The following is a 22,024-nucleotide window of genomic DNA, read 5'->3' on the forward strand; positions in this document are numbered from 1 at the left end:
AGCTCTGTATGTCTCTGTATGTCTCTGTATGTCTCTGTATGTCTCTGTACATCAGCTCTGTATATCAGCTCTGTATATCAGCTCTGTATGTCTCTGTACATCAGCTCTGTATATCAGCTCTGTATATCAGCTCTGTATATCTCTGTATGTCTCTGTATGTCTCTGTACATCAGCTCTGTACATCAGCTCTGTACATCAGCTCTGTATATCAGCTCTGTATATCAGCTCTGTATGTCTCTGTACATCAGCTCTGTATATCAGCTCTGTACATCAGCTGCTGCCTGCTTCATGTCAAACATGGAAAGCAAAGCCTGTCCTCAGGGGCTGAGACGAGATTTTTTGTTTTGTTTTTTAATGTCTGTACAATATATGATATAAACCAGGGTTTGTGAGGGAACTGCAAGGGGTTCAAATAATTAATTAAATCATAAAAAATTTTAATTAAATAAATAATAATAATTAAAAACAAATCTAAAAAAAACAATTTAAATCAAAAAAGATTAAATGTTTTATTTGCTTATGCACATTATTTGACATTATGTGGACATGTTGTTAAATTATTGAAATATGAACTAGCGGTTAATATTAGCATAGGGGATCAGCTGACTAAAAAGTTTGGCCTTTGTAATTATACATATGTTTTTTTAATTATTATTTCTGTTTTTAAATTGTAATTTTGTATTTATTCATGCTCTTTGATTTCTTCTCTCCACCAGACTTCTATACCCAATGCACTTTACTCAGTTTTGTTCCTCGTGGACAAAGATGCGGCAGTGAAAGTGGAGAGAGACGTCACGGTTCCAGTGAGTAAATGACTGTGTGTTGTTCTGTGGGTTTGATCTCAGTCTGTGTATAAGTGTGTGTTGTGTAAAGGTGTGTGTTTATTCTCACTGCTCTGCTCTGTTGTTGTGCAGTTTGAAGTCCTGACGTCTCTGAAAGCTCTACAGAAGCACATTGACTCGTCTCAGCTCACCAGAGACTTTGATGGCACCTTCCCATACGACCACAGACACTACATTCACTTCAGACAGGTGCACAACTACAACACACTGTGCTCAGCCCAAAGCCTTTGTCCTAATATATGTGTATATATATGAAGAGTCCAGATGCAAAAACCTCTAAGTGCCATCTGAAATTTTCTTCTAGAATGAGCATTTTTATCAAGCTCGCATATTTAAGTTCAGTAATTTCACTTAAATGATAATTAATAGGTCATTTTCATTGGCATTTAAGTGAAATTACTGAACATTCTAGAAGAACATTTCAGATGGCACTCAGATGTTTTTGCATCTGAACTCTTCATATATATACAGTATATATATAGTAAATTAATTATTTCTTGAATATTTATATATATTATAATATTTAAGTAAAAAAAATTGAAAGACACATTCGCATGTTTATGGTTTTTTGATATCAGTTAATGGTCATGTGACTTGAAAGTAAACAATTTTTTCCTTACTGTTTTATTTTTTATTTAAAAAAGCATTAATATTTTACATTTTTATGATTTTATTAATAATTAGCTTTTTAATCAACATTTTGGTACACCCTGAGGAACAGAAACATTGAGCCATCTCGAAGAAGAAAATACACTTAAAACACATATAAATGATGTTGAAGTTTGTTTGTGTGTTTTCCCTCCTGGCAGAAGATCGAACCGTTTGCTTCGAGCTGCAGCGCCGCCATCTCTTCCCTTCAGAGCTCCATTGAGACACTGAACAACATCGGCAATCTGGAGACGTCTGAGGTAGTTCTGTCAGAATCTTTGATTTTATGGTCATTCTCTGGGAAATACTGTATCATTTAAAGGGTTAGTTCACCCAAAAATTAAAGTTCTGTCATTATTTACTCACCCTCATGTTGTTCCGAACCTGTATGAGTTTCTGTCTTCTGCTGGACACAAAAGAAGATATTTTGAAGTTTATGGACCATCAACTGTTTGGTTACCGACATTCTTCAAATGTTCTTCTTCTGTGTTCAGCGTAAGAAAGTAAGTTCTGCTGTAACCAAAAGGTCAGTTGAACATTAAGAGTTGAACACTGTGTTGTAGGAGGTGTCTGAGATCATCAGCCAGCAGAAGAAGCTCATGAAGAGTATTCTGGATGACACTAAACTCAACCGCCTGAGGCTGGAGGGCGGCACGTTCCTGGCACGGATCAGGAAAGAGGAGATGTGTGAAAACGAGAACTACAGGTACTGCCTTTATTAGAGGACTGATAGATGATTATATACTGAGAATAAAAGCTTTTAACTGCTATATTGGCAGTCAAGATAAAAGGGCCATTAATAATTTTCCCACTTAAGGCGAATAGATATCACTATACTTCCCCAGTTACTCGATAACAGTGTATTAAGACATTCTTTTTTTTTTTTTTACAATGTTTAACATTTTTACAATGTTATGTTTGAATATACATTAATTTGCATACATTTCCAGAAAAGAAATCTTAACATTTGTTCGACATATTAGAGTTAAAATACATCTTCACCGTGTTTTTAAAAATAAAATATTGTATTAATCAGGCGAATTATGTATTTCTGTAAAACATTTCAGAATATAGATAGGAATAAAACTGTAAAGTTTGGTGTATGTAAAACTCCTGGAGTGGAGCAAAATAACCCAAAACCTCATAACTGAAATTTGTTTTAAAAAAATTAAACAGTTATTAATTTTTTTTAATTTAATTGTAAAAAAAAAAAAAATGTAATTGTTAAAAACATTTAATAAAATTGTTTTGCCTGTAAAAAAATGTCCACATAAAGAATAGTACTTTTAAAAAATAACTGATAGGCCTAGAAAAAGTTATTTTACTATGTGAATCCATTGATTTCAATGGGACAGTACAACACAAGGATGTAGAAGAAATAAAGTGATGCTCCATCATGCAACCATTAAAGTTGTAACTTCTGTTGCATGAATAGGAGCCATCAAAACAAAATGTACATTTACTTTTTTATGCATGTTTACTAAATTAAAGTTGATAAAAGCACTAATGTGATGAAGTGTTTCCCATCTATCTGACTCCAGAACCACTGCCATCGGATCACTGCTATATTTCCAATACGTTTTATTTGTTATACTTTATGCTTTTCATCAGAAATCTCTTTATGAAACTCTCGGCATGTCGGATAACTGTCGGAAAGACTGTTCTCAGTTCTGTGTACTGTTGGACTAACTAGAGTGCTGATTGAGTTGGCATAAACCGGCATCATAGGATCATATACTCCGGGATATTGGCTCATTTTGAGTCTGAGTGACTATCAGGCACATCCGAAATTGAGTTTTGATCGAGTAACTTGTAGATCTTTGCTGACTCAAGCAACAAACTTTTTCAACCATCTCAGTTTGTTCACCAAGTTTAACCTCGTGTTGTGTGGTGTGCAGAGACGCTGTGGATATGGTCAGTGCGCTGTATAACCAGGTGGATGAAGAGGTCCACAAACTCGTCATTCTGTCTAATAAATCACTGCAACAGCTGGAGACGCTCCTGGAGCTGCGCACGTTACAGGAGCGACACGACGAGGTGAACAATACAGGACTTTACTATGGTAACACTTTAGTTTGGGGACCAATTCTCTCTATTAACTGCTTATTAGCTTGCATATTACTAGCATATTGGCTGTTTATTAGTACTTATAAAGAATGTATTAATGCCTTATTCTGGATGACCATATTCTACATTCCTTAATCCTACTCCAGACCTAAACTTAACAACCTTACTAACTATTAATAAGCAGTAAATTAGGAGTTTATTACGGCAAAAGTCGTAGTTTATAGTGAATATGTCTTCCCCCAAACTAAAGTGTGACCTGATTGGTTAAATCCACAAATGCAGTGATGCACATTGATGAGCATTATATTCTGCATGTATTAAATGTTCTCTTTAGGCATATCTGAAGTGTTGAATGTGATAAAAATAATAATAAAATAAGGCATTGTGGATCATGCAATCAAATCACTCAGGGTTTTGTGTTTTTATATCTCTGTTTTTAACACTAACAACATCCAACATTAACTAATAATAGGGAAGCTCATTAAAATATGTTAGCATTGAAAATTAGGTTGTCTATGATGTAAATGAATGATTTTTCTTTTATTGTTTTATTCAGATAATAATGGATGATTGGGGAAGGCTGTGGGATGATCATGTTCTTCTGTATCTCTCCTCAGGTGAAGAGGTGGTTTTATGTGGAGAGTGAGAAACATTTGGCTCCTTTGGACTCCTACAGTCTCTCTCTGAGCTCCATTCAGGACATGAGACAGAGTCTGGCGCAGTTCATGGAGGAGTCCACAGTAAGTGTCCATGTAGCTTCATATACCGAAAGAAAAAAGGAGTGTCCCAGGACACTCAAGAAAAGGCTTCAGTCAGATTTCATTCTCAACAACAACCAGTTTGACCTTCTCCTGTGCCACTGGACCACTTTTACTGAAGTGACGCAAGACACAATCCTGACAATTAAAGGATTAGTTCACCTCAAAATGAACATTTCCTGACAATTTACTCACCCCAGTGCCATCCAAGATGTCCATGTCTTTCTTTCTTCAGTGGAAAATAAATTAAGTTTTTTTGAGGAAAACATTTCAGGATTTTTCTCCACACAGTGGACTTCAATGGCAACCAGAATGTTGAAGTCCAAATCAATGCCGTTTCAAAGAGCTCTGAAGTGCTTCAAAGGGCTCTGCACGATCCCAGCTGAGGAATAGGCTCTTATCTAGTGAAACGATCAGTCATTTTCTAAAAAAAAATTAAACATGTATATACTTTTTAACCACAATTGTTCGTCTTGTGCTGGTCTGCGATGCGCCACGTATTGCGTCATCACGTTGGAAAGGTCACGAGTCACGTCATCTTTCTAAGTTATTTGTCTGTGTACTCCGGTTCAGAAAGGAAGGGAAGGGCGTAAAACTCCATCTCATTTTCTCTTCCAACTTCAAAATCGTCCGACATCTTTGTTTTAATATATTATTATAATAAAAAAAAAAAGTCCCGTCACCTTTCCAACGTGATGACGTAATACGTGGCGCGTCGCAGACCAGCACAAGACGAACAATTGTGGTTAAAAAGTATATACATGTTTTGTTTTTTTTGAAAATGACCGATCGTTTCACTAGATAAGACCCCATTCCTCAGCTGGGATCGAGCAGAGCCCTTTGAAACACTTCAGAGCCCTTTGAAACGGCATTGATTTGGACTTCAACATTCTGGTTGCCATTGAAGTCCATTGTGTGGAGAAAAATCCTAAAATGTTTTCCTCAAAATATTTAATTTATTTTCCACTGAAGAAAGAAAGACATGAACATCTTGGATGGCATTGGGGTGAGTAAATTATCAGGAAATTTTTATTTTGAGGTGAACTAATCCTTTAAAGTTTACAGGGAAACCGACACCATGCTTATATGTTTTAGCTACAGGAATTCCATTAATTATGAATTAATTAAATAATAAAGCATTTGCTGCATCAAAAATCACATACTATCTAAGTAGATCCTACATTTGAATTTGAACGTACTTTCCGACCGTTAAAAACTTATGTTCTTTATAGTGGTTACTGTCATGTGACCTACCAGTGTCAGTTCATAAATCCTCTCCTGTGGCCTCATGGAAAGTGTTCATCGTATGCAGAATCTCGGTGGTAGTAGTAGGTCATATGTTCGATCATACCCATACGTTCTCAGCTCTGGCCCTCGAGGTCCACTTTCCTACAGAGTTTTGCTCCAACCCTAATTAAACACACCTGAACAAGCTAATCAAGTTCTTCAGAATGAATAGACAGTTATTGGCAGGTGAGTTTGATCATGGTTGGAGCCAAACTCTGCAGGAAAGTGGACCTCGAGGGCTCGAGAGGCTTTTTTAAAATTATTATTTTATTTTTGATTTATAATTATTGTTATAATTATTATATGTAAGTGTTGTGTAACTGTCTTGTTTAAAAAAATATTTAATAAAAAAAAAGAGTTATAAAAAATAGACGCCATAGGTCAGTGTGTTGGGAAAAGTCTTAAGTCATTTTGGATTAAAAGGTCAACTAAATGATGACTAATGTGGTCCTGATTTTGCTCCTGTAGGAACAGCAGAAGAAAGCTGCAGTGTTATTGAAGGAGTCTAAAGCCGGTCCAAGCCTTCAGGAGGTCATACAGCACATGAGCACCGTCCTGCAGCGGAGCGAGGCACGCAGGAACGAGCTGGAGGTCCTGCACAACCTCTACGAGTTCTACGAATCGGTAAATAAACATTTTTTTAATTGCATTATGTCTATTTTGCTGCATCATGTCAACTACTGTCATGATAATTAGTGGTTGACTGATATATGTTTAATAATTTAATTTAAAGATAGTAAATAACACATGCATAACGATTGCCGCAGTTCAATTTATATTTATTTTACATAATGTTTAGCAAAGTAATTGCAAATAATTCATTTTAAAATTAATTAATTTGAAAAAAGTAATAATTTTAACTTGATAAAACAAATCTGTGAAATAAACAAGTTTATACCATGGTTATTATAATGAACTAAATCCAAAACCATAAAAAAACAGTACTTGGAAAAAAATAAGCATTCACTGAAATAAGGTAACATATAATCTAATATATCTATGCTGCCAAAATAAAAGTCCCACTTGCAACACTTATCGGCCAAACAGAAAAAAATTACAGATGCAATAATTAAGAAATCCACCACTAATGATAATGTGAATGCTAATTAAAACGTCTCTCACGCAGGCAAACCAGTGGATGGTCCATTGCCAGGAGTATTTCTGTCAGCTGAGGGTGGACGAGAACGCGGTCAGTTACACGCCTGCTGTGCTGCATGTTTTGCAGGATTACCACAGCGAAGCCACAAAGTTCTCCCTGGACAACTTCAGCGCGCTCAACCAGATGGTGCTGAACCTCAACAGCCCACGGGAGCTTCAGCAGTGGAGCAACATCTGGCAGAAGTGCCAGCAAACCAAACAGCAGCTGGAGGACGCACTGGCCAATGCTGCCAAAGAGTCTTCACTTACAACTATGACAACAAAACTTCTGGAAACCCAAAACGGAGTCGGTTCCTCGGAGCTTCCCACTCGCAACTCTTCTTCCACATTGTGTTTTGAGTATGAAGATGAGAAACCGCACTCAGCAGGACCGTTCTCCGGAAGCCGGTTCCCATTCCCACCGGAGAGCGGCGAGCTCTCTCCATCCCCGTTTGACGACACCGACAGCGACTGTACGGTCGACTCGTCCGCCTCGTGTCACTCCGAGCCGCTTCATTCACCAGCCACACGTCAGCGCAAGCAGCCACTCAAAAAGATCATGAAGAAAACCATGAGCTACGAGCTGACGGCGCGCGACAAAGCTCACCCGGATGCCGGGCATCATGGGTACACGGGCATCTACATCAAAGGACTGGAGGTCGCCAACAACGTGTGTGTAGAGAAGAAGCTCCAGCGGCCAGACGTGAAGAGTCCGTCTCTGGGCCGCAGTCACAGCATGTCGTCCCCGTCCAGAACCTGCAGACACAGCGCTGGGGACGTGAAGACACACAGCAGGTGAGAGGAGAGCAGGGATGCTAACTGGAAAAACAAGACAATAGTAGTCATAATAGTGAATAATAGAAGTAATTAAACATAATATTAATAATTATCTGTGTTTTTACTGTTGTCCTGTAAAAATAATATTTAAAGGGGTGGTTGAATATGATTTCTTCTTTTGAGTCTCTCCGTCTGACTCCGGTTTGAACATAAAAGGCTAAAAGTTTTTGACATTTTCAGTGCATGTGTGTATGAGGTAAAAGGACACAAGCTGTTGAAGCTCCGCCCCCTGTGCCGGGAGCAGCAGCTCATTTGCATTTAAAGGAACAGACACAAAACGGTGCGTTCTTGCTCACCCTCAAAAAGTGACATTTTTAACATGCTATATAAAAATATCTGTGGGGTATTTTGAGCTAAAACTTCACATACACACTCTGGGGACATCAGAGACTTATTTTACATCTTTAGAAAAGCGCATTATACCACCCATTTAATTATTATGATTATTATTATTATTAACAATATTATTATTAAATACTCAATTTTTATTTTACAGTATTATTACTATAGTAGTATATTTCTTTATTTGTTTTATTTTTTGTAATTTAATAATATAAAATATATTAATTATTATTATTTAATACACATTTTTACAGATTTATTTTAACTATTATAATCTAGTTCTTTATTGATTTGTTTCACTTTTATTATTTTATAAATTAAATAAATAAATATGAAAAAAAAACATAATAATAAACAGCAGTGAGTGAAGCATTGTGCAGGGATGCAAAAAATAAAGACCACAAATATTAGTAATAATAGTAATTTTTTGTATCAGTATTTGTATTATTTTACTGTTGTTCTGTAAATAATAATAATAATAATTTAAAGTTTTTGTTACTCAATATTTTATTTTACAGTATAGCATTATTACTATAGCAATTCTTTATTGATTAGTTACATTTTTATAATTTAATAAAATAATAATATTACTTTATTATTATTATCCATCATATTGAATGGGTTCTATAAAACTGGGGGAGTTTTTCTCTATATCCTCATGTTAAAATCGACTGTAAATCCACATTTTAAAGATGATAAAAGCCAATTCATAACAACTACACAACTCCCTCTAACTCTCCCACCTCTGTGTGCTCCTGTGTCTTTCAGCAAAATCCAGCACATCATGGATGAGATGATCGCCACAGAGAGAGAGTACGTGAGGTCTCTCAGCTACGTCATCCAGCACTACTTCCCTGAGATGGAGCGACTGGACCTTCCTCAGGACCTGAGAGGGAAGCGTGGCATTATCTTTGGGAATTTGGAGAAGCTGTGTGACTTCCACAGCCAGTTCTTCCTGAAGGATCTGGAGATCTGCGCCCACTCGCCCCTGTCCATCAGCAGCTGCTTCCGAAAGCACGTGAGTACAGATGACCCTTTAAGCTGGATGTAAATCCAGACAAATTTTGCACATCCTAAAAGAATCCTCTGATCCTAGACTAAAATCTGAAGTCTTTGATCGTTAGTTTGACATGTTCACCGACAGCCGATTAATGACCACAGGTGAGATACTCAGTGTGACTTCTCCCATGACAATCCTCAAATTGTCTTCGTTTATCAAGACTAACCCAGTAAACAATTACCGTCTTTCAACGTTGAAATATGGTTGAAAATAAGTCGGTCCGCCTCGGACTGGTTTACGACGTGATTTCAACTAAGTAGTTTCAGCCGGACCGTTTGAGCGCATGTTTTCAGCTGATCATCGAAGACAGGATGAGTCTGTTATACATGCTAAAATATCAGAGAAAAACAAACTACCAAACCATGTTCATTATTTTCTCAAATTAATTTAAAGAGTTTTATTTACACTACCGTTCAAAAGTTTGGGGTCAGTAATATTTTTAATGTTTTTAAAAGAAGTCTCTTCTGCTCACCAAGGCTGAATTTATTTGATAAAAAACAATAAAAAAAACCCCAGTAATATTGTGAAATATTATGACAATTTAAAATGACTGTTTTCTATTTTAATATATTTTACACTGTAATTTATTCCTGTGATCAAAGCTGAATGTTCAGCATCATTACTCCAGTCTTCAGTGTCACATGATCCTTCACAAATCATTCTAATATGATGATTTGATGCTCAAGAAACATTCATTATTATTATCAATGTTGAAAACAGTTATTTACCTTTTTTTTTTCTAAATTCTTTGATGAGTAGAAAGTTCAAAAGAACAGCATTTATTTAAAATAGAATATTTTCTAACATTATAAATGTCTGTAACTTTTGATCAGTTTAACTCATCCTTGATGAATACAAGTATTGATTTATTTGATTTCTTTCCCCCAAAAATAAAAATTAAATTCTTACTGACCCCAAACTGTTGAACGGTAGTGTTTAATGTTACAGAAGCTTTAGATTTCAGATTAATGCTGTTCTTTTGATCTTTCTATTCATCAGAGCATCATGAAATAAAAATGTAAAAAACTGTTTTCTACACTGATAATAATCATAAATGTTTCTTGAGCATCAAATCATCATATTAGAATGATTTCTGAAGGATCATGTGACACTGAAGACTGGAGTAATGATGCTGAAAATTCATCTTTGATCACAGGAATAAATTACACTTTACTATATATTCACATAGAAAACAGCTGATTCAAATTGGAATAATATTTCACAATATTACTGTTTTTGTTTGCATTTTTAATCAAATAAATGCAGCCTTGGTGAGCAGAAGAGACTTCTTTTAAAAACATAAAAAATGTTACTGACCCCGAACGGTAGTGTACGGTAGTAGATTTACGTCTATTCAACGTCTAATAGACGACTTTTTGCTTGACCAGCCACGACCAGAACTGAACGTTAGAGATTTCTTTGTAGCCACCATTTCAATCCCGCGTGTAATGCAGCAGCACACATTACCGAACGCGTCACTGATCGATGATGTAAAACTCCAGACTACTATTCTTGCGTCCGTTTTTAGCGCATCTTGACTGTCGTACATTCTGACATTACTGACAGCTGAGATCTTACAGTGTGTCACGGCTTACAGCGAGGATCATGTTCATACAGTCTGACAAGCAACAATCGTGAAGGATGCACACAGAGATTTCAACATGATGTGCTACTGTACGAAAGTGTGTGGTCGAGGAGGTCTCTTCTGCTGTCTGCCTCTATTTAAGATATAAATGTATTCTTCATTGTGTTGTCCACGGGTAGGAGGAGCAGTTCGGTATGTACGCCCTGTACAGTAAGAACAAGCCCCGCTCAGACGCCTTGCTGATAAGCCACGGAAACAGTTTCTTCAAGGTGAGCGACCTCACGTCTCCTCCATGCCGTTATTCACATGAGCTGGATCAGACCTTTCTGAATGTGTCACCGTGTGGTCTTCAGAATAAACAGGTGGAGTTGGGAGATAAGATGGACTTGGCGTCCTACCTGCTGAAGCCTATCCAGAGGATGAGTAAATACGCTCTTCTCCTGAAGGATCTGATTAAGGAGTGCAGTCTCTCTCAGGAGCAGGAGCTCACTGACCTCAGAACAGCTGAAGAGATGGTGAAGTTTCAGCTGCGCCACGGAAATGACCTGCTCGCCATGGACGCCATCCGGGGATGTGACGTAAGTGGAGTTTGGAATAAACACACCTCTTTCATAAGCACTAAACCCCCCATAAACCAATGCATTTACAAACACACACCCCAAAAAATCAATTATTCTCTGCATTTCTTCTCTTTTTTAGTTTGCTTCCTAATCTAGGTGTCAAATAAACCTGGCAATGTGTAGTGCGACTATTGTTGGTTCTTTGACAGATTGCTTTGTTCCTCTCTTGTGAGTTGTTTGGATAAAAGCTTCTGCTAAATGTGTAAATGTAATGTAAATGTAGTCTATTTTGTAATTAATATTTTACCACGAAATTGTATTTATTTATTTGAATAAATAACAATGTGAATAAAATAAAGAATTATTTTAAAATGTTATTTTAAAATATTATTTATTTAAAAAGCATTTAATGTTATTAAAATCAATTATTATTATTATAAAGATATTTTAAAATATAAGTATTTATTTATTATTTATTTACTTGGAAAAAATCATTTAATTTAACTCAAATAAATAAAAATACTTATTTAACAATATATCAAATTCCTCAAATATTATTATTTATTTATATTTGAATAAATGTTAAGTAAATATTTATTTATTTATTTATTTATTTATTTAAAGAAAATTTCATGTAAATAAATATGTATTATTAAAAAATATAAATATAAATTATTTGTATAAATAAAGATGTATTTATTATTTATTTATTTGAAAAAAAATGATTTATCTAAAATAAAGTAAAAAATAATTATTAAAAACAAAATAAAACTTTATTTGAATAAATATTTAATGTAAATAAAGTAAAAAATAATTATTTGATAATTAAGTAATCAAGTAATTATTATTTTCAAATGGTATTATTTATTTATTTGAATACGTTTTCAAATATTTATTAATTTGTTTGTATGAATATATATATAAATGAATATTTGAAATAAAATGAAATCTATTTTTGTACCATTAAAATTTTGCTTTGTATGACAATTAAACAAATTTTCCTTTAGAATAATCATTAAAGCATTTTTTTTCCTTTTACTCTTCCTATTATTTTTATTGAATATGTTTTTGTACTGTTGTACCAGAAGTAAAACCCTCTGAGGTACATGATACATCATTTCCTGTGTTGTGTGTTCAGGTGAACCTGAAGGAGCAGGGCCAGCTTCGGTGTCAGGATGAGTTCATCGTTTGTTGCGGCCGCAAAAAATACCTTCGTCATGTTTTCCTGTTCGAGGACCTCATCCTCTTCAGCAAGACCAAAAAGATTGAAGGAGGATATGACATCTACATCTACAAACAGTCATACAAGGTACAGAATGTGATGTCAACTTCTGGTTTATCCACAGAGTGTCTCGCATCAGTTGTGAGGTTGAACTGTTGTTTTGTGTTCTCTCAGACAGCCGAGATCGGGATGACAGAGAACGTCGGCGACAGTGGGCTGCGCTTTGAGATCTGGTTTCGCCGGAGAAAGTCCCAGGATACGTTCATCCTGCAGGCCAGTTCTGGAGAGGTGAAGGCCGTGTGGACCAGCGTCATCGGGAAGATCCTGTGGCGGCAGGCCTTACGGAACCGAGGTCAGAAAGAGTGGCTTTTAATGGGACGAATGTAGTCCTGTTCCTCAAAGCAGAACAAAACTGAACAAAACAAGGATATTTACAACATTATTATTTTTTATATAAAAAAAACACACAAAAAAACATTGTGAATCTTTGACTACATTTTGTCAGATTTTTGTCAGTAACACTCATGAATTCAGCAATTCGTTTGAGTGATTCAGACTAGGGCTGGGTGTTATGATGTGGATATATCTCTTAAAACAGTAATTGTGTGCACATCCCACCTTCTGGCAGGTGCAGGACAAAAGGAACAAAAAGTGTCCGCAACACTGCTCTTTGCTCCCATATTTAATCAAAAAAATGCATGGGAATAATAAAAGATATATATCTTAACCACGGTATAAAATGTCTAGAGATTTTTGCTTTATTAGTCTGGACTCCTTTATTAAGGGAGTATGGATATATAAACAGACGTTTCAATATATCGGTATTAAATGCATTTTCTGAGAATTTATATTTCAAATTTTGACTGCAAATGTCACGTTCATAACGCTGGAATTGCCCAATAGTAACGTAAAGATGTGGTAGCACTGGATCTGGACGGGAAGGGTAACTCTGGGATTCTGCCTTCTCACACCGCGCGCGACACAGGTTCGTGGATTTGAGTGTTGCGATTTCGGTTTCATATCGCGTATCGTTACAGCCCTAGTAAATATAGATACTTTAGAGTGATGAAATGCATGAATGAGAACATAAAGAGCGGGACGTGCTTGATGTTAAAAATAATTATAAGCGCAATATATCCTGAAAATCTGCATTTGGGATTTGCTCGAGCTTAAGAAGTGTTATTAAGCACAGTAAGCTGTGAAAAAAACACACAGAAAGCTGCGTCTCTCAGCATGCCATCACAAATTCAGTTCTCTTTCACGTCTTATTGCGCTTGAATGGTTAAATACACATGCAATTATGTCAGAATGCCCATCGTGTGGAATATTCACATAAACACAGCCGGTTATGTCTGTATCAGTATAATAGATCTGTGCGTTTGGTCTTAAAGTGACAGCAGCCTAATATACCTGACGTTCTGTGCCATTAATGTGAATCAAACAAAAGAGATTCACTGAATAACTCTTGACTGAATAACTTTTTTTTTTTACTTTAATAAGAATAAATGTATATTTAAAGGTAGGGTAGGTAGGATTTTTATAAAAAACTTTTTTTCAAATTTGTTTAAACTGTCTTTATATACCAATACATAATTAAAATGTAAGTGCTCTGAAAAAGAGAGTATAAAAATCGAGTGACTGTAGACCTTTTAATCTGCCATAAACACAGCTCATTATTTCCATCCGGGACGAAACAATTGATTGGTTTGGGCGACTGTCACTCTCTCTCGCAACCATGGCTACCACCACTGTTGCTACAAGATCTGCCCATATGCGCGCGCACCCGTTTGATTTGAGGAGTGCAAGAGAGGCGCAGAACCTACGAAGAGTAAAATTATGGCAGAGAAAGAGCATTCAAAATTCAAAGCACCTGCATATGCAGTCAGCGAAGGCAAACAAGGCAAAAACTACTTCCTCTGACCCTGGTTGCCCGCACTCTTGAACGACCTCCTCTGCTTCGCCCTCGACCCCGGACCTGTCCTCGAACCGACGATGCGGTAGGCTTGTCTCCGGAGTGTAACGTTAGTCCTCATCAGAGTCAACAATGTTTTCATCGTGGAAGCTCTTACATGCAGAACACTGTATATGTTATGAATCTTACATGAAATTCATCTTCATCACAGTGTAACTGATGGTAATGGAAAAACGTGTATCAATGCAAACTGTTTTTAGCTTTGCCTTATAAATATAGCTCGTTACCTATAGCCTAAATATATTTTAAACTTTACCAGTATCGATATGCTAGCTTGATAGTGAGTACTAAAAGCCATCTTATTTGTTTATATTTATAGTGATAAAGTTAGGTATTTTATTACATGTGATTCTGACATGATGTCACTGCATGCACTGCACTCCTTCCTCTCCACTCGTCTCAGGTAAATAAATAAGTAAGTAAATAAATGCGTCTTCCAGCTGAGCCTGAGCGTTTGGCGTCGCGCGGTCATGTGTTTTGGGGGCGTGGCTTTGGAAGGAGCCCAGAAGGGAGGGGGTGGAGTGAATGGAAATAATGAGCTGTGTTTACAACAGTCGTGAGAGGTCTACAGACACTCGATTTTTATACTCTCTTTTTCAGAGTACTTACATTTTAATTATGTATTGGTATATAAAGACATTTTAAACAAATTTGGAATGTTTTTTTTTTTTGAAAAATCCTACCTACCCTGCCTTTAATTTAAGACTATGCAATATTTTATTTTTACTTCATTTTTATTACATTTCTTTACTAATTCTAACTACATGTTAAAATAACCTATTTTTATATTGTTATTTGGCCTATTGTTTGTAATTTTATCCTTTTTTATTTTTTTTACTATTTCTAATAACAGAAATTAGATAAAATAACACAAATTATCTATATTGTGATATATCTCATTATTGTGAAATAATATTTCTCATTTTGTGAAATAAAAATCATATTGCCCACCCTTAATTCAGACTCATCGGCTGATAAGAGTAATTCACTGGAGAATCAGACCTCGCTCGTTTCCTTTATTAAGCATTTAGCCGTGTCAGCGTCTCACGTCTGAGTAGCAGAGGAAGCCCTGGTGTCTATTGTTCACACCATGTGATTCTAGTTATATCTATTAGTCTATCCAGTCAAAACATAATTGTGTCTTCAGTCCTGCAGCAGCAGAAATATCACTTCAGCACTGCGGCCGCACTATAAATGCATTGTGGGACATTTTTGTCTCTTGTGTTGTTATTAGGAGCTGAAAATATGTTGGAATAGATGTTAGGAAGAAACAATGTGGTGTCAAAGCCCTTTGCATTATACACTGTGTTTCTGTAGATGGTTTTATATTTGCCTAATGCGTGTGTGTGTGTGTGTGTGTGTGTGTGTGTGTGTGTGTGTGTGTGTGTGTGTGTGTGTGTGTGTGTGTGTGTGTGTGTGTGTGTGTGTGTGTGTGTGTGTGTGTGTGTGTTTTAACATCAGAGTTACGGATGCAGGAAATGGTTTCTATGGGAATCGGAAACAAGCCGTTCATGGACATCAAACCCAGCGACTCTGCGATCAGCGATCGAGCCGTCGACTACATAATGAAAGGGTCAGGTAAGATGTCTGCATCAGCAAGACATTAACCTCATCATCATCAGCATCAATTTATGAACAAATGTATATCCGAAATAATAATAGCCAAGTCGATTAAAATAGATACGAGAAGTATTGTTCATTTTGAAAATGTATTAATAAATAATATAAAATAATACATAACATATACTACTTTAATAATATAATATAATATTTATAATTATTTATGTCCTTATATATACATACATATATATATATATATATAATATTATTAACCCTATACACAGTATATATAAAAGTATAGGTTTAATAACTATTGATAAATAGATTAAAGCTGATATGAAAAGTGTATACACACACACACACACACACACACACACACATATTATACTTTTAAGGAAGAACAGTACTTTTCATATCAGTTTTAATATATTAAAATATTAAAAATAATACTACTAAATTATCATACTTTTAAGGAAGAACGATAATTTTCATATCAGTTTTAATATATTTATCAATAATTGATTATTCAATTATTATTATATTATTTGTTGTATAATTGATTATAGTAATTATTATAATATATAGATTATATAATTGATCCTAAACCTAATGGCCAGAAGACACAGGCACACAGTCTGAAATATGTATTGAACGTGGCCCATATTCCCACACTGGCTTTACTCATACTGTACGAAGGCATATTCTTTTAATCAAACAGCAAATCACAGCCGGATCCAGCGTTTGATGGTTGATCTTCAGTACGCCGGTCCTCTCTGAGCAGTGTTATCTGGAGAACAGATCTACCCTCTTACTTCGGCTGTTAGCGTGTGTTTATTCACTTTACTGTGTCATAAGTCATAACTTGTGCCGTGTCGTCTTGGGCATTAGAAGCTTTTGAATGTCATGCATCAAATGTTATGAATGACTGTTGTGTAATTTGGCTCAAAGCAGCAGAAACCACACAGACTGACATTCTCTGCACTTTACTGCCCATAAAAACACTGTTCACTGTTTATATTCTCATGTAGTTGGACAGCAAAGAACACACATTCTGTGCATAAACATTAAATTATCTATTAAAATTGATTTGTGTGGAAATTGTCCTGTGATGTGACTGTGAAATACAGAAACAACATACAGTATCAAAATGTTGATAGAAATACCATTTGAATATATTGACATTATTAAATTACAGGGAAATTCTATAGTTTACAAATCCCTCTTAATATTTAATTATATAAAAATCCAAAAATATTGTAATAATTTCAAATAGTGTGTATGTATATACAATTTTTAAGCTTGTATGTCATTTTTAATATTTTGATTTAGCTTTAATTTATTTTTATTTCAGTTGTAGTTTTAGTAATTGTTTTATTTAGTTGCCAAGGCATCATTTCTAATTTTTCAAGTAAGTTTAAGTTTTTCTTTTAATATTTCTATTTTATTTGATTTCAGCATACCTTCTATTATTAAAAGTTAATAGTTAAACACTTTTAATGTTTATGTGGAACTACTTTAGCATTCATTAATTCAGTCCTGCTGCTTAATTAAAGGGATAGTTCACCCAAAAATACACAAAAGAAGGTATTTTGAAGAATGTGTGTAACTAACAGTTCAAAGGAGACATTGATTTCCATAGTATGGGCAAAAAATATATACTATGGAAGTCAATGGGGTCCATCAACTGTTTGGTTACACACATTCTTCACAATATCTTCTTTTGTGTTCAACAGAAGAAAGAAACTCATACAGGTTTGGAACAACTTGAGTGTGAGTGAATGATGACAGATTTGTGGTTTTTGAGTGACCTATCCCTTTAATGTATGGATGCACACGTGAATCTTCCTGAGAGCAGTGGAAGCCTTCATCTGATTTCCGTCCACCTTCCGTCTCTGCAGAGTCGAGGATGCGGGCGTCCATAGCGGTGTCCTCGTTCGACCACACCACGCCGTTTAAAAGACCTCACTCCACCATTTCCAACAGCAGCTCGTCGTCCTCCAGCAGTCAGTCGTCGTCCTCTCTGCTGGGCTCTCTGAACCTGCACCTGTACCCGTCTCACCCGCTGCCCGGATGCCCATCTCTGAGCCACTGGCCGTACGACTGCATCGAAGAGGACGAGCTGGAGCACGACTCCAGCGTTCAGTCCTCCATGAGTGAGTCGCCCTATATCTATCGCATGAAAACATCACATTTCAAAATCAAATGCAAAAATAATTCGCATGAAGTAAATAGACTATTTAAGGTCCATTAAAATTTGTTGTACCGTGACATTATTTTCATGCCAATTTAAGCACATTTTCCCCTAAAAGTACATATATATATATATATATATATTAGTGATGTCAAGTTGATTAGTCACAATTTTGATTCATATCTAACATAAAAGTTTGTGGTTATATAATATATGTGTATGTGTATATATGTGTGTGTGTGTGTGTGTGTGTGTGTGTGTACACACACACAGACACACACTGTAACAGAAAGTCCACTGAAGATGAGCTTGATGAACCCGAGTGCAGTTTTAATAAATCCAAAAGTGAGCAGAGACACATTAAACAAAGACTTGGCTTGACTTGAAACATGAACAGAAACTCTCCAACAGCGGATTACACTGAACATAACTACACATAGGAACAATGAAACATGAGGGCTATTTTTACACAAAGTCTAATAAGAAAAAACTGAAAGCAATGAACCAATGAGAAAGTGACTAAAACAACCAATCAGAACATGACATTCACAATGGGAACACATGGCAGGATAACATGAGGAGCAAGGGAAGCACATGATGACAAACTGAAAGCATTACAAAATCAAAGACATGAAATTATAAAGGTGAACCAAAACCCAAAACAGAAGTGACATAAGAGTGGCTCCAGATGCCCTAGTGAAACACCCATCCCTGTCCATGAGGGTGGAGGAGCAGAGGCGGTCCCGGGAAGGGGAACTGGACCACGGTTCCTCCTCCACAGTCCTCACAGTAAATGAGGAACCACTCAGCAATAAGGCAAAGTCTATATACTGAGTCCAGTGAGAAGTATTGCCCAGCATTAGATAAGCAAGATGCTCACCAATACACATCATTCAAATCCACAGAAGTTTCTCAACATGCGGGACGATTTCTCTGGCTCAAACGCAGGAGCGGAACCACTGGGTCCAAAAGAGAACAGATACACAATAATCAAAGACCTGGCTTACCTCTGAACATGAACTAAACAAGGACTTAAATATGAAACATGTATTATATAACCACAAACTTTAATGTTAGATGTGATTAATAGTGATTCATTATGGAAGCTTGTTTCCACCACAGAATAAAACATTTTAAAAGATAATTGCGACTTTTTATCTCACAATTGCGACTTTACATCTTGCAATTCTGACTTTATATCTCGCAATTCTGACTTTATATCACGCAATTGTGACTTTATATCACGCAATTCTGACTTTATATCTCGCAATTCTGACTTTATATCTCGCAATTCTGACTTTATATCTCGCAATTCTGACTTTATATCTCGCAATTCTGACTTTATATCTCGCAATTCTGAATTTATATCTCGTAATTCTGACTTTATATCTCGCAATTCTGACTTTATATCTCACAATTCTGACTTTATATCTCGTAATTCTGACTTTATATCTCGTAATTCTGACTTTATATCTCGCAATTCTGACTTTATATCTCGTAATTCTGACTTTATATCTCGTAATTCTGACTTTATATCTCGCAATTCTGACTTTATATCTCGCAATTCTGACTTTATATCTCGCAATTCTGACTTTATATCTCGTAATTCTGACTTTATATCTCGTAATTCTGACTTTATATCTCGCAATTTTATATCTCGCAATTCTGACTTTATATCTCGCAATTCTGACTTTATATCACGCAATTCTGACTTTATATCACGCAATTCTGACTTTATATCACGCAATTCTGACTTTATATCTCGCAATTCTGACTTTATATCTCGTAATTCTGACTTTATATCTCGCAATTTTATATCTCGCAATTCTGACTATATCGCAATTTTATATCTCGCAATTCTGACTTTATATCTCATAATTCTGACTTTATATCTCGCAATTCTGATTTTATATCTCGCAATTTTATATCTCGCAATTCTGACTTTATATCTCGCAATTCTGACTTTATATCACGCAATTCTGACTTTATATCATGCAATTCTGACTTTATATCTCGCAATTCTGACTTTATATCTCGTAATTCTGACTTTATATCTCGCAATTTTATATCTCGTAATTCTGACTTTATATCTCGCAATTTTATATCACGCAATTCTGACTTTATATCTCGCAATTTTATATCTCGCAATTCTGACTTTATATCTTGCAATTCTGACTTTATATCACGCAATTCTGACTTTATATCACGCAATTCTGACTTTATATCTCGCAATTCTGACTTTATATCTCGTAATTCTGACTTTATATCTCGCAATTTTATATCTCGCAATTCTGACTTTATATCTCGCAATTTTATATCTCGCAATTCTGACTTTATATCTCACAATTCTGACTTTATATCACGCAATTCTGACTTTATATCACGCAATTCTGACTGTATATCTCGCAATTCTGACTTTATATCTCGTAATTCTGACTTTATATCTCGTAATTCTGACTTTATATCTCGCAATTTTCTCGCAATTCTGACTTTTTATCTCATAATTCTGACTTTATATCACGCAATTCTGGCTTTATATCACGCAATTCTGACTGTATATCTCGCAATTCTGACTTTATATCTCGTAATTCTGACTTTATATCTCGCAATTTTATATCACGCAATTCTGACTTTATATCACACAATTCTGACTGTATATCTCGCAATTCTGACTGTATATCTCGCAATTCTGACTGTATATCTCGTAATTCTGACTTTATATCTCGTAATTCTGACTTTATATCTCGTAATTCTGACTTTATATCTCGCAATTTTATATCTCGCAATTCTGACTTTATATCTCGTAATTCTGACTTTATATCACGCAATTCTGACTTTATATCTCGCAATTTTATATCACGCAATTCTGACTTTATATCACGCAATTCTGACTGTATATCTCGCAATTCTGACTGTATATCTCGTAATTCTGACTGTATATCTCGCAATTCTGACTGTATATCTCGTAATTCTGACTTTATATCACGCAATTCTGACTGTATATCTCGCAATTCTGACTGTATATCGCAATTCTGACTGTATATCTCGCAATTCTGACTGTATATCTCGCAATTCTAACTTTATATCACGCAATTCTGACTGTATATCTCGCAATTCTGACTGTATATCTCGGAATTCTGACTGTATATGTCGTAATTCTGACTTTATATCTCGTAATTCTGACTTTATATCTCAGAATTCTGACTTTATATCTCGTAATTCTGACTGTATATCTCGCAATTCTGACTTTATATCTCGCAATTCTGACTTTATATCTCGTAATTCTGACTTTATATCACGCAATTCTGACTTTATATCTCGCAATTTTATATCACGCAATTCTGACTTTATATCACGCAATTCTGACTGTATATCTCGCAATTCTGACTGTATATCTCGTAATTCTGACTCTGACTGTATATCTCGCAATTCTGACTGTATATCTCGTAATTCTGACTTTATATCACGCAATTCTGACTGTATATCTCGCAATTCTGACTGTATATCGCAATTCTGACTGTATATCTCGCAATTCTGACTGTATATCTCGCAATTCTAACTTTATATCACGCAATTCTGACTGTATATCTCGCAATTCTGACTGTATATCTCGGAATTCTGACTGTATATGTCGTAATTCTGACTTTATATCTCGTAATTCTGACTTTATATCTCGGAATTCTGACTTTATATCTCGTAATTCTGACTTTATATCTCGTAATTCTGACTTTATATCTCGGAATTCTGACTGTATATGTCGTAATTCTGACTTTATATCTCGTAATTCTGACTTTATATCTCGTAATTCTGACTTTATATCTCGTAATTCTGACTTTATATCTCGCAACTTTATATCTCGCAATTCTGACTTTATATCACGCAATTCTGACTTTATTTCACGCAATTCGGACTTTATATCACGCAATTCGGACTTTATATCTCGCAATTTGGACTTT

At 35.5% G+C, this 22,024-nt stretch overlaps 1 protein-coding gene across 3 annotated transcripts in view; it reads left to right on the forward strand.

Annotated features, from left to right (window-relative positions):
- Positions 1–22,024, forward strand: part of plekhg4b (pleckstrin homology domain containing, family G (with RhoGef domain) member 4B) — a 51,496-nt gene that overhangs the window by 24,765 nt on the left and 4,707 nt on the right. For 2 of the 3 annotated variants that reach the window (XM_082150609.1, XM_082150610.1), the window contains exons 7-21: positions 717–803; positions 915–1,031; positions 1,652–1,750; positions 2,054–2,196; positions 3,389–3,527; positions 4,175–4,297; positions 6,071–6,226; positions 6,729–7,534; positions 8,687–8,936; positions 10,743–10,832; positions 10,917–11,141; positions 12,262–12,432; positions 12,520–12,697; positions 15,779–15,895; positions 17,776–18,030. In XM_082150609.1, coding sequence (XP_082006735.1) covers positions 717–803; positions 915–1,031; positions 1,652–1,750; positions 2,054–2,196; positions 3,389–3,527; positions 4,175–4,297; positions 6,071–6,226; positions 6,729–7,534; positions 8,687–8,936; positions 10,743–10,832; positions 10,917–11,141; positions 12,262–12,432; positions 12,520–12,697; positions 15,779–15,895; positions 17,776–18,030 — 2,956 coding nt within the window. Of the gene's footprint in view, positions 1–716; positions 804–914; positions 1,032–1,651; positions 1,751–2,053; positions 2,197–3,388; positions 3,528–4,174; positions 4,298–6,070; positions 6,227–6,728; positions 7,535–8,686; positions 8,937–10,742; positions 10,833–10,916; positions 11,142–12,261; positions 12,433–12,519; positions 12,698–15,778; positions 15,896–17,775; positions 18,031–22,024 lie in introns of those variants that run through there. The other variant, XM_082150611.1, reaches the window with a different exon arrangement.

This window comes from Leuciscus leuciscus (assembly GCF_965113295.1).
Source record: "Leuciscus leuciscus genome assembly, chromosome: 20".
NCBI lineage: Eukaryota > Metazoa > Chordata > Actinopteri > Cypriniformes > Leuciscidae > Leuciscus > Leuciscus leuciscus.